The sequence below is a fragment of the Oryza glaberrima genome, chromosome 8 (genome assembly GCF_000147395.1).
Source record: "Oryza glaberrima chromosome 8, OglaRS2, whole genome shotgun sequence".
NCBI classification, from domain to species: domain Eukaryota; kingdom Viridiplantae; phylum Streptophyta; class Magnoliopsida; order Poales; family Poaceae; genus Oryza; species Oryza glaberrima.
In genome coordinates this window covers 18,704,382-18,717,884 of record NC_068333.1, presented here as the reverse complement: position 1 = coordinate 18,717,884, position 13,503 = coordinate 18,704,382, and the positions used below count along the sequence as shown (strand labels likewise).

Sequence of the window (13,503 nt, the reverse complement as noted above, 5' to 3'; positions counted from 1 at the left end):
TTCGGCCACCTAGATCGAAAAACGATTTTTCTAGTAGTGATTGCTCCGGCCGTCAAATGGGCAGAGATGTATACTATGCTTGAAGGTGTTCGGTGAATTGTTATACCATAAGGCCAAGCTTTTTAGTCGCTATCTTTCCATTTCTTTCATATTTTCCGGCAATATTTGTCCTTTAGTTCAAAATAATTATTAAATCCACGTGAAGCGGCACGTGGACAAGTCAACTCAGCAAAGGTCAGCCATGATGCAACTTCCCTTATTGCTACTACTATACCTTATAAATGAGTAACAGGGCTTCTCAAAATTAATCTAATGTTTAAACCTCATTTTGTGATATCTAGTTTAAGATTTTATGAAATTTACTCTCTCTTCAAACGGAACTGATTAATTTGAGCAAGCATATAATCCATCATACTTGATTTGACTCGGATTTATGATAAGAAAAGTCCAACTCTGGATGATATTACTATATCATTGTTAATAAGCATGCCGACAAAGTATGCCATCACTATTTTCTTGTGCTTAACAATGAATGAATGGATGAATGCGCATACTTCTCGAACTCCTAAGCTGTATGATTTATTTGCAGTACTATTTTAAATTTATTTTTAACTCTATAATAGTTCATTCATCCATTTATGTACCTAGTACCCTCGAACAATTATCACAAATAATTCATCTATCAACCATTTAGCAGAAAAGAGATTATAATTAACATGGAAACATGTCAGCTCTAAGAGCAAGTTTAATAGTATAGCCAACTATTAGCTCCAATTCATCTCATTCATATAATAGTTACATAGTACACTATTAATATATGGTCCCACCTGTCACACATACACTGCGTCTTGAAGTCCGTGCTACAGCTGGCTACAAATTTGTAGCCCGCTACTCTTCTCTTCCTCATTTATCTTCTTAAAATATGTTTACAGCTGGCTTATAGCCTGTTATTGTATCTGCTCTAAAGAGGTCAAATATGGAAAACACACACACAGGAGGTGCAATTAATTAATTTATTCTCAATTCGTTTTCTTGACTGTGATCTTGTTTATAACCTTTTTGTCTACAAGAAAGCTGATGTGTGATAGATAGAACAAAACCAATTACATGAGAAAATATAACAAATCCAGGTCTCGTTTGAGACATGGGATTGTAGCAAGAAAACATGCATGCAAAAATTATATACTCGTCTTTTCAATTTCTTTAGTTAGGTAACCCCAACAAAAACATTTATTAAATTAACTTGCTTTGAAGAAAAACGGAAATTAAAGCAGCAATTAACTGTTGAGACTAGCTATACTGAAGGACGACCTAGAAACTTTGGGTGCACAAAAAGATGTAGGTAGGTAGCAATATACCCTTAGGTCGATCGATATATTATTGTATTCAAGCGATATTTATAACAGAGATGTGTACTCCTCCATCGATCAAGGCTGTGTTTAGTCCATTCAAATTTTCAAAAATTTCGTCACATCAAATGTTTATATACATACATAGAGTATTAAATATGGATAAAAAAACACCCAATTACACAGTTTGCATGTAAATTGCGAGACGAATCTTTTGAGTCTAATTACGCCATGGTTTGACAATGTGGTGCTGCAGTAAATATTTACTAATGATAGATTAATTAGACTTAATAAATTCGTCTCGTAGTTTACATGCGAAATATGTAATTTGTTTTGTTATTATTCTACGTTTAATATTTTAAATGTGTGTCCGTAAACTTAAAAATTTTGGCTAGGGAACTAAACACGGCCAAGTTAACATCAAATGTTAACTGCAGAGGCAAAGGTGCTTAAATGCAATGTCAGATTCTATGGCCGTGCCCTCCAGTGGTCGCCATCAGCATGGACAAATTAGGTTAAGTGTCCTATTAATTAGTCATAGCAGCGAGGCAAAGCCAGTTGCAACCCTGAGGTTTGTCCAAGTTGAGTATTATAGGGGATCTGCATTAGCTAGTGAGAGACAAGGGCATGACACATTGCCCTGCACATTAATTCGAATCCCTTTCTACACATATATATCTATACACCATATTTATATGGATGCATCTCTATACACAAATTGAATTTAAATCGAGGAGGGATTAGTCGCGTATTTATGGAGAAAAAAACAAAGTGTTTCCTTCAATTGGAGAGGATGAAGGGTACATTTCTAATGCTACTTTTTGTTGCTAATCTGAGGCAACAAACTAATTAATTGATGATTACTGACATTTCTAATTTTCCCTCCATAATAGTGTCATGCTTACAACGAGATTGTAATTATGAGATTAGTTTTCTCTTTTCCCGGTTTTTCAGGTTAGTTTTTATGTGAAAAAAAAACTGATTTTCTTTTTTTTTGGGTGGGGTGGTGGTTTTTATATGGAGAAGGGAGGAGAAGGACAACTCAGTTTTTAAGGTAATAAAAAGATACTGACGAGTATCAATTTGCTCCTTTTGTAAGTTCACTTATTATTCAACATGCAAACATTAAGAGATGGTACTAGCAAATTTTTCATTGTTGCAAGTATATAGGAGAATATTACAGTAGTAGTGTCATGAATAAAATTCAGAAAATTAAGATACACATGGGACATGCATGGTTAGCTGAGATAGAGTATATACACATCAAGTACTCACTACTCAGTACGTACTAGAAGCAAGCATTAGATGCATCACAATACCATATGATTCTCATGAATTAGTGCGCATCAAATCAATGCGTGAGACCACGCTATATCAATGTGTACGACTCTTACATTTAAGACTCGCTATTATTTTTTGCGATTTTCCATTTAATACTTGATCATCTCTAGCTATAGTATCAAACGTATCATATCCTTGTAGAAAATTAACTGTGAATAATACCGATGAGTACATTTCCTAGTACATTTCACTCGAAGATGTATCATAGCACTCGTCCGTGAATTGCAAAAATTACTCGCAATAACCCAGCTTGAAGTAGTACCACTGGTAAGTTAAACTCTCTTGCACCTAGTATTAATTAATTAATTAATTAATTACAACAAATCGAACACAAATATATATGTACCAAGGATATATTATAACATTTACTGGTACTACTGATATATATATAAGATTTATGTTATTAAAGAAGATGTACATTTCTATTGTTTGCCAACCTCCATTTCATGACTGGCTCATCTCACAATGGATCCAAGTCATGCATCCACCATGGATTAGTATAGACTACTATATAGAAACTTACAAATTAAGATGATCAGTTCCAAATCCTAACAACGAATTAAAACTCAAAAAGAAGAAGAGAGAATATAACTAGATTTAACTATGCTAGATCAACACCAGCTTTGTGCTTTTGATGATCTAAATCACCAAGGATTGATTGGCTTTGTTCTTCAAGGCTAGTCACATTTATTGTCACCTTTTTTTTGTCCCCTCATTTTTTTTTCCTTTTTTCACTTGCACTAAAAGAACTCACTCGGGTCCCCCAATGGCACCACCACGTCCATGAGCCCCACCTCGCCGTGGCCCATGCCGTCGTCGAGCAGCCAGCTCTCCAGCATGGAGAACGCCGGCGGCGGCGGCGGCGGCGCGCCGGCGGTCTCCTCGTCCTTCGTCTTGCTGGTGACCGTCGAGCCGTCGGGCGTCGGCGCCGTGGCGCCGCCGCCGCTGTGGCTGGCCTCCCCGGACAGCACCGACGCCGCCGACGACCTCGACCCGGAGGACGGCGTCGTCGTCGTCTTGCCGCCGCCGCCGCCGGGGCGCATCCAGCCCTCCAGGAGCCGCGCGATGTTCTCGGCGCTGGATGCGTACGACGTCGCCGCCTGCGACGACGGCGGCGCCGTGGCGCCCGACGACGAGTCCAGCGGCTTGGCCGGCGGCGAGGGGTCCAGCGAGAGCGCGTCGCGGAGCGCCTGGCGCGCGGTGTGGATGTCCGTCTGCAGGCGCCGCTCCCACTGCCCCTTCGGCGCAGCCGCCCTGGTCTTCACCTCGCCGGCGCCACCTCCCTCGCCGTCGTCGCCGCCGCCGCCGGTGGCGCTCATCTTCTTGAGCTTCTTCTTGAGGTGCGTGTTCCAGTAGTTCTTGATGTCGTTGTCCGTCCTCTCCGGCAAGTAGGACGCGATCGCCGCCCACCTAACCAAAAATCAAGAACCGCCAAAAAAAAAAAAACGCAAGCGCGCACTTTAATTAGGGCTCCAAAAACCAACCCATCCATCAATCACTCAACCTCGATCGCCAAGAATTTCATCTTCCGATTCACGAAACGACGTAAATTAAACCAAAAAAAAAATTACCTGTTGCCGAGGAGGGCCTGGAGGTGGACGATGAGCTTCTCCTCCTGGTCGGTGAAGTTCCCCCGCTTGATCCCCGGCCGGAGGTAGTTGGTCCACCGGAGCCGGCAGCTCTTGCTGCACCGCATCAGCCCTGCACACACGCACAACCATCGCCGGCCGGTCGATCAGAACACCGCCCACCGCCGGCGACAAAAACCAAAGGGGATCGGTGGTGGTGGTGGCTCACCGGTGTTGGTGGGCACGGCGCGCCAGTTGCCCGGGCCGTGCTCCTGGACGTAGGCGACGAGCATGAGGTCCTCCTCCGGCGTCCACGGCCCCTTCTTCACCTCCGCCTTCACGCAGCACGGCGGCCTCCCCATCAATCCCCACCACGGCACCACCTCCTCCAAATCCGACGACGATGAACAACAACAAGAAGAAGAAGAAGAAGAAGAAGAAGAAGAAGAAGAAGAAGATACTCTCCACTCCACTCCACTTCACCACCTCCGCCTAGAGACCGACCTAGCAATCAAGGGGAGGAGGAGGAAGGAGAAGGTAGGGAAGCAAGAGAGAGACAGGAGTCCAACCGAGACGGCAATGGGGGGGGGGGGGGGGGGGGGCGGGGTCGGCGGTGAGTCTCCGGCGGAATATATAGGCGGCCCCGCGGCGTCGCACAGCTGGGTTTGGGTTTGACCTACTAGCCGCCAAGGCGAGTGAGGTGGACGACCCAACAACCTGCTCCTGCTCGATCGACGAGTCCACATACACGGCCACGGCCACGGCGACTCTACTGACCTGTGACGTGGCAGTGGAGTTTGTAGTAGTAGTAACTTTTTTTTGTTTAGGAGAGGAGTAATTTATTTGCTAGGGACAAAAAGAAGTGAGCTCACTGGGTCATTAAGGAGTAACTGAAACGTGGTTGACTGGGCCTGGTGGGCTTTCTGGGCCGGCCCGTTAGACCGGGTGGGTAGAATGGTTCTGGTTCGGGAGATATGCTCTTTGTCGTGATTTTTACTATCAGACTCTCCTCAAAATTAAACAAGGGACTAGCTAGGAAGTTGTCGACAGTTTTTGAGGTCCAAAACTTTCAAATTTTTTGATTACAGAATTTGTCATCAATGGTTATAGGGAAACAATCCACACTAGTATAAACCATGAATTTTAGTGTCCAAGCTGATTGAACAATAAGAAATTGGCCTACATGTAGAAGGGAAAAAAACTTTCAAATTCAAAAGTAATATGCGCTCCTAAAAAAATTGCAAATCATAATTTTATACAATGTAACTACCCTATAACTATCGTGTAACTACTCTGTAACTAGTGTGTAAGTGCTATGTAACTAGGGTGTAAGTGTTATGTAACTACTCTATAATTAAGATGTAAGTGATATATCATATATAACTAGGGTGTAAGTGATATATAATAAAAAAGAGTTATTGCTAATAAGAAGGTGCATGGCTTAGCTTAACGTGTGCATCATGTTCAATGACTGCCTTGCCAATGTGATTTTTTTTTATTCTGGGTGTATATGTTGCATGAATCCTAGAGCGCATCTAATGGCTAGAAAATCGAAAGTTTTCCAAACAAAAAACTGTCAACAGTTTTTTAACAAAACCGATTAAACAAAAATAAATATATTATATGGGACTATCTATATAACTGTTGATAGAAAATCCCTCCATCCATCTTTTAAATTTTAGACCATCGGATATGCTTTAAGACGTGTTGAGGCATTAACCCTATCTTTCCTCCTCCAGTTCCCCTCCCATCGCACATTCCGCCGCCACCACTCCCATCGCTCATTCCTCCATTCGATCCCCCGCCGCCACTGCCCCACCGCGCCGCTGCCCGCCTCGCCAGTTGGTCGGAGGGCGTCAATAGCGTGCCGGCGAGAACCCCCCCTACCCTTCTTCCTCCTCGAGCCGTCGGCGGTTAGATGCCCCCGCCACCAAGCCGGCCCACTACCCTCCTCTAGCCCCGCAGCTCCGACGCTGCCGCTGGCGCCTTGCCGCCCGTTCAATCCGCCGCCCACCGCCAGGCTACCGCTTCCCCCGGCCATCCCTCTAGAGCCGGGGAACTCCTCCTGTCGGTGATATGGACCCGGGGGTATTAGGTTTAGAGGGAGGAGGCTGCCCCCCCTGATGCCACGTGGCCCTCCCCCGAGGGGAGTCAGGCCCGAGGTGGGGTGGCAGCCACTCCTTCCCCAAAGACTAGTCGGAGGAGGCTGCCCCCCGATGCCACGTGGCTCTCTCCCGAGGGGAGTCAGGCCCGAGATAGGACGGCGGCCACTCCTTCCCCAAAGACTAGTCGGAGGAGGCTGCCCCCCGATGCCACGTGGCCCTCCCCCGAGGGGAGTCAGGCCCGAGGTAGGATGGTGGCCACTCCTTCCCCAAAGACTAGTCGGAGGAGGCTGCCCCCCAATGCCACGTGGCCCTCCCCCGAGGGGAGTCAGGCCCGAGGTAGGATGGTGGCCACTCCTTCCCAGAGACTGGATGGAGGACGCTGCCCTCCAATGCCACGTGGCCCTCCCCCGAGGGGGGTCGGGCCCGAGGTAGGGCGGCGGCCACTCCCTGGCCGAGACTAGAAGGAGAAGGCCGCCCCAGGCGCTACGTGGCTCTCCCCCGAGGGGGGATTGGGCCCGAGGTCGGGCAGCGGCCGCCCCCTCCCGTGACTAGGGGTCGGGCTCCCCCGACCCCCTCTCTAGGTCACCACGTATGGTGGGTTAGGTGTCCGCCTCCAGGTGCCCACCTACTCGCATTTATGGCGTCCCGAGCGGTCGCGCCACGCCGCATTTATTGCGGCGTGCAGTGCACTCAACCGGTCTGTGACCGGTCGAATGACCGATGGGACTGGCTAGTGCGCCTGTGCGCTGCTCGTGTGTCAGGCGGCGTGCAGCCTGACATGTCCCATCAAATAGTGATGGTGAGAGGTTCTCATCCTCTTATCCCAGCCGGAGTCGGTCCTCCCGCTCTGGTCAAAGCAAGGCTCCCATTTCCCGGTGTAATAGGAGCCCAGAAGTCTTCACCCATTAAATGGTGACTGACAGGGGCACCCCCCGTGTCAGGCGGCAAGATTTGACAGGCCCCATCATCAAGACGACGTGTGCTTGGCTTTCCAAGTCAAGAGACAAGACATGCATTTAATGCAAAGATTATAATACTTCTCCACTGGAGCTAGGTTAGGTTGTTGGGCCCATGTGGTAACCCCTTGAGGTATAAAAGGAGGTCCAGGCCTAGTGGTGGAGGGGGGACTTCCGAGCGAACTGGCGCTTGGGTCTCGCAACCCCAAGCACTGGTGTTCTACATTCAATCAATCATGCACAGGAGTAGGGTATTACGCTTCATAGCGGCCCGAACTTGTATAAACCTCTTTGGTCTGATCGTCTTGGAGGGGCCTAACCCCCTCAAGACCACACAGTTTCGCTCACCAAATCCTCGAATCTCACCCGCTGCCCCCGGCCGAACTCACAAAGGGGGGCCTCACGGTTCCCTGGTGGAGGAGTTCATTCTCCGACACCTCCCCTTCCCCTTCCCCCTCCCACTCACACCCCACTCCGGGACCCTAACCTGTAGGGTCCTCTGCCGCAGTCTAGTGAGTCGCTGGCACTGGAGAAGAAGAGTAGGTCGCTGGAGTTGGAGGAGAAGGTCTGGAGCATGAATCTCGAAGCTTATCTAGTGGCTCAAAATCTGCAAGATTTGTGGATACAATTTATGTCTCAGAAGGTTAGCAATTCCGATATATTATGATTGTAATGTCACTATATTGTATCTTATATGTAACCATAATACAACTTGTAAGTAACTTTTAAATATCATATGATAATACGCTGTTTCCACGAAGCGGATGTCTCATGACGAAATCCCCTCACATATACGCGCGCTGTTATTTCTTCCTTCCTCGCTTGCACAAATCTTAAAGCAAAATCTAATGATTCAAAAAGTATGTGAAAGTTACGTACAAGTTATATTGTAATTATATGCAAATTACAATGTAATTATATTACGATTATACTATATTTACATCCGTGATTTTTTTAAAACATTTTTAGACAAATATATGGTAAAATCGTTTTTCCATTAATTTTGTGAGATTTAAAGCATGTGAAATAAGGTTTTTATTCGTGCCCTGAGCTACTACCTTCGTCACAAAATAATTTCATATCTAACATATATGATTGCTCCAAAAGGATTTCACTTTAATATTCCTCTTATACCAATGTCAATAGGATAGCTAACTATTACCTATAAAAATTAACGTTATCTCTAGCCGAATTAATAAGAGCAAGTTTAATAGTATAGTCAACTACTAATTCCAAATCATTTATAGCCAATGTAATAGCCAATTCATACAATAGTTTCTTACTATATTATTAATACCTAGTCCCACCTGTCATACACACATTACGTCTTGGAGTCTGTGCTACAGGTGGCAACAGATCTGTAGCCCGCTGCTCTTCTCTCTCTTCCTTTATCTCTTTAAAATATGTTTATAGCTGGTTTATAGCCTGCTATTGTACCTGCTCTAACCCACTCGTATGGAGTAATAATTAACTATCGATATGCACTACAACATAAATATTTCATCCACCTCTTTCTCTCATAAAGTATGTTGGAGTTCGTGCTACAGCTCATCACTGCTTATAAATTTGTAGTCCACTTCTCTTCGTACTTATCTTCTTTTGCTCCCACCTCAACAGAAATATGATGTGATAGCTGCTTACATCATCGGCTCCTACCTACCCTCGATCCGCACATCGATGAGTTTCGTTTCTCCAATACTCTTTTACCTATCAACCCATAAATATTACTCGTTTTATTAATGAGTTGCAATTTAATTTGTTTCATATACCTTGTTTTGAACCGGAGACCAAATATAAAGTTGTTTTAGACATACATCCATCCCTAGAATATAAAAAGTTTTAGGATTAGATATAATTATTAAGAAAGTAGGTAAAATTAAATGAAGAATGTTGTGATTGGTTGAGAAGTTAAGGTAGGTGGAAAAATTGAAATCGTGAAGAGTTGTGATTGGTTGAGAAAAATATTTTATTTTAGGATAAATTATGAGGGTTAGAAGTCATTTTATTTTGGAATGAAGGAAATATGCACGAATGTGGCCGAAACCATCTGACCACATCGTCCAAAAGTTCCACATCTACAACTAAAACTATGACACATTTTTTAATTTTATTTAAAAGAAAGTTTCACAATTAAAAAAACCGGAAAAACGACGGTTGCAGTTATAGGTATGACTAGTGCCACAAACATTAGTTCGCTACTACCTCCGTTTCCGTTTTAGGTTGGATGACTTTCTAGCATTACCCACATTTATATATATGTTAATGAATCTAGATATATAAGCTGAAACGGAGGAAGGAGCTTTTAATAGAAATTTAATGGAGCCAAGAATTTACCACCAGTATGCTTAGTATGTGTTGGGGTTACACTCGTGGGTACGTACGTGTGTGAATGTGGCATACCGCACACGTGCGTGTTGCTGCCCGTGCAAAAAAATTAAAAAAAGAAAGAAGAAAGAAAGAAAGAAGAAAACTGGTCGCTTTCGTCATGGCTGACTCGCCGCTGTTGATCGCTCTCGTCATCGTCGTCGGCTACAGGAGGAGCGGCGCGCCGCAGCCGCAGGAGGCGGCTGCCGGCCGGAAAAGCAAATTCCGGCGGCTGCAGCGCGTAATTAATGGCCGCGGTTATATATATTGCCGGTTGTTTTGCACCTTCTCTGACGATCGAGACGTTTTCGGTCGACTGTTTTTCCCGTGCCCGTTGAAGAAAAAAAAGTGTACGCATGCATGTGCAGTTCATCTGTGTGCGAATGTGTGATCAGTGTGTCAGTGACATGTATTGTAGTAGTATATACGTGACATCTCTTCATGTCCGCGCGTGCCATGGTCGACACAATATAGCCACATACTCACTCCGTTTCTAAATATTTAACAGCGTTGACTTCTTAGCAAATGTTTGACCGTAAGTCTTATTCAAAAACTTTTGTTAAATATTTAAAACTATATATATGCATAAAAGTATATTTAACAATGAATCAAATGATATAAAAGTAATTAATAATTACTTAAATTTTTTGAATAAGATGAACGGTCATGTATATTAAAAAAGTCAACGACGTCAAATATTTAGAAACTGAGGGAGTAACTTATACCATAAGCCCCATTCTTTAATTCGCTGTGAAATTCGTACCATTTATCACTACTATTATAAAATTTAAAAATATTTTTACTAGTACTTTGCTACATAATCCGTATTTGAGTCGGTTTTTACGTTCATTTGCTTCTTTAAATATGGATCCGTGTTTGAGTTAGTTTTTAAGTTGTTCTCTTTTGAAAATATAGGAGTCCTATAAAGCGTTTAAAAAAAACTTAGCATGGTAACTTGAAATTGAAACAATCGAACTCTTACTGACAGCTCATGATTTAATAAAAAAATTTTAAGCGAAATCTCAAAGTGAACTTTTATCTTAGCTAAACCGTATAACAATAATAAGATTAAAAATAGCTTCACATGTTTTTTCTAATATTAGTAAAAATATAACTTATAAGTTAAACTTGTATATATATATGTACATATCCTTAACAACTAAAAACAAATAATGTAAAATAAAATATGGTGAGAAAAAAACACAAAATCAATTTTAAGTTTTAGCTTATAAGCATAAATATAAGCTAAACAATGAGGCTGTATATCTATGTTACTTTAAAAAGTGGGGTCATCTTTCTTCTCCTCGCTATCGTAGTTTCTCCATATAAAAACCATATCTATGAAAAAGTACTCCACTCAACAACCGATGTTTCCACATAAAAATCAACTCAAAAACCTCGTATGAAAAAACTAAACTCTATAATTTTAATCTCCTTAGAACACACGAATATGGAACTAGTATATACTGAAAATTTCCTATCATAGTCCGTGCCATCAAACGTTATTCTTGGAAGTTATACGGTCCTGTTTGAAATGTATTTTTTATAAACTATTGAGGTGAATTGCTTACTTGATTAACGCAAATAAATTATAGTGTTGTAAGAAATAAACTTCACAACTTTCTAGGTTTATTAATCAATGCAGCAGAATTTTTTTTACTTGAGAAATCGTGTATTTAGAAGCGTGAAGCAAATAACCATTGGCAAAAAAAAAAATAAAAAAATGAAAAGAACTGGTTCTATATATAACGGATTTGCTATCAAACATTCGACAGGAATTTTGAGAAAAAACCTATCAAATATCAGGTCATCGGGTAAGCTTTAAGACGATTGCATATATGATGGATTAAAAATCAAAGCACATGGTTGGGGTGAAGATCGAACCAATAACCCGCAAGCAGCTAGCCTCCCACACGCGTTTCTCACTAAGCTATTATAATTTTTGTGACTTATTAGTATCACTTGCACCACATCCTATTTACATTGTAATTACACCCTACATACATTTATAATTATACTCTAATATTATATTGCAGTTCGATCTGATAGATTTTTTGGGATTCTCTATTAAATGATAAGCAGACAATCTCCATATGCTACGGATTACAGGTCTTGCATGCAGTGAGAAGGTAGGTACACTCCTGTTGCTGCATCTTTCTTGCATATAGCACTATGGCAGAGTATTTGTCATGAGGCAGAGGTCATCATCGGACGAACAGTGTTCTTGTTTTCCCCGGTACTATCGTCACATCCTGGGTGAGCCTGCATACTGCCATGCATGGACCGGCGAGGAATAATGGCCGGCCGTGCAGCAGGGGACCATGTATGAGGGGAAAAAAAACACATGACGCGACGCCCAAACAGCGACCTCCCCGGCGTACGTGGTTGATCGGGCAACAGGCCGGCAATTGGGATCGAGCTTCTCCGACAGGGTCGTTGAGACCATCATCAACAAATGTGTCAAATATATAGCTTTTGATCCTAATTTTTCAGTTCTTTCTTTAAAAGAAGGTTGGCCTCAACTATTTTCTCCCTAGTTAGATGCCCAAAGTTAAAATCCCTTGCCTACATTTTCACTCTCCACTAGTGGAGTGCACCCGCTCCCGATACGCATGTACGGGTGGGGGCGGGAGCGGGCATAGGAGGCTGGGTGAATTCACCGTGAGTCAACTTTTAGACATCTCTCTTCGAGAGAGATGAATCTATTCAAAATTTGATTAGGAATTCCCAAAACAGAATTTTGGGTATGGATTTGGGTATCTGTTAGTGATACTCTGAGATAGATTTTCGGTTGAGAGTATTGAATACGTTGGAATATATGTGCGCTAAAAGTCTATACAAAGATCATGTCATAAGAGACATAGATGTGAACCTTAATATAACCATGCTAGTTCTACAGGAGTGAGATTAATCTTTAAGAGGGGCAATTCAATGATCTCCTAACTACTTAAGCTCACTACTATAGAACATCAAATAGGTGTCGCCACTATAGGTATCGGTAGTGCTAAAGCTGGCACCTATAGGCCTTTTCCTACCTCCACGGGTCGAAATTAATCGCAAAAAACTGGCACCTTTAAGTAATTATAGGTGTCGGTTCTAAATAAAAACCGACACTTATTATATTTTGTGTCGGTATTTTTAAAAAAATCAGAAGATATTATAGGTGTCGATTAATTAAGAACCGACACCTATAAGATATTATAGGTGCCTTTTTTTATACACCCCAGAAATCGAGCTGAGCCGGCGGGCCCCACCACGACGAGGCGACGCGAGGAGATAAGGTCTCGCTCTCTTCTTCGCCTCTTCTTTTCGCCTCTTCTCTGTCTCGCTCTCTTCTCTCGTCTCTCTCACTCCCTTCTCTCCCACTGCCGGCGGCTGGCTGGTGGAGGCGGCAGCGGGACCCCGCTCTCCCCTTCGCCAGATCCGGTGGGAGGGGAGGCGGCGGCGGCAGGAGGGGAGGCGTCAGCGGCGGGCGGGGTGGCCGGATCCGGCGTCAGCAACTGGCGGGGTGGCCGGATCCGGCTTTGGCGGCGGGCGGGGTGGCTTGAGGAGGGGAGGTGGCAGAGGGCTCGAGGAGGTGGCGGTAGGCGGCAGGCTCAAGGAGGGGAGGCAGCGGAGGGCTCGCCGGCGGGGAGGAGCCCCCCTTCCGCCAGATCTGGTGGGAGGGGAGGCGGCGGCAGGGGCGACGGGCGACAGCGCGACGGCTCGAAGACGACCGACCGTGCGAAGACGACTTCATCCGGCAGCCAAATCTTCTTCAACAAGGCAAGCCACCAAGCCAAGCAAACCCTTCCTCTCGCTTCTCTGGCAGCGGTGTGAT

General features: G+C 44.0%; 1 protein-coding gene across 1 annotated transcript; it reads right to left on the bottom strand.

Annotated features, from left to right (window-relative positions):
* Positions 1 to 3,027: 3,027 nt before the first annotated feature.
* LOC127781499 (myb-related protein 306-like) lies at positions 3,028 to 4,837 on the bottom strand. Its single transcript, XM_052308459.1, has 3 exons — positions 4,488 to 4,837; positions 4,262 to 4,391; positions 3,028 to 4,100 (listed from the first exon to the last, which is right to left on the bottom strand). The coding sequence occupies exons 1-3, from the start codon at positions 4,618 to 4,620 to the stop codon at positions 3,431 to 3,433; spliced, it is 933 nt and encodes a 310-aa protein (XP_052164419.1). The 5' UTR covers positions 4,621 to 4,837; the 3' UTR covers positions 3,028 to 3,430.
* Positions 4,838 to 13,503: the final 8,666 nt, after the last annotated feature.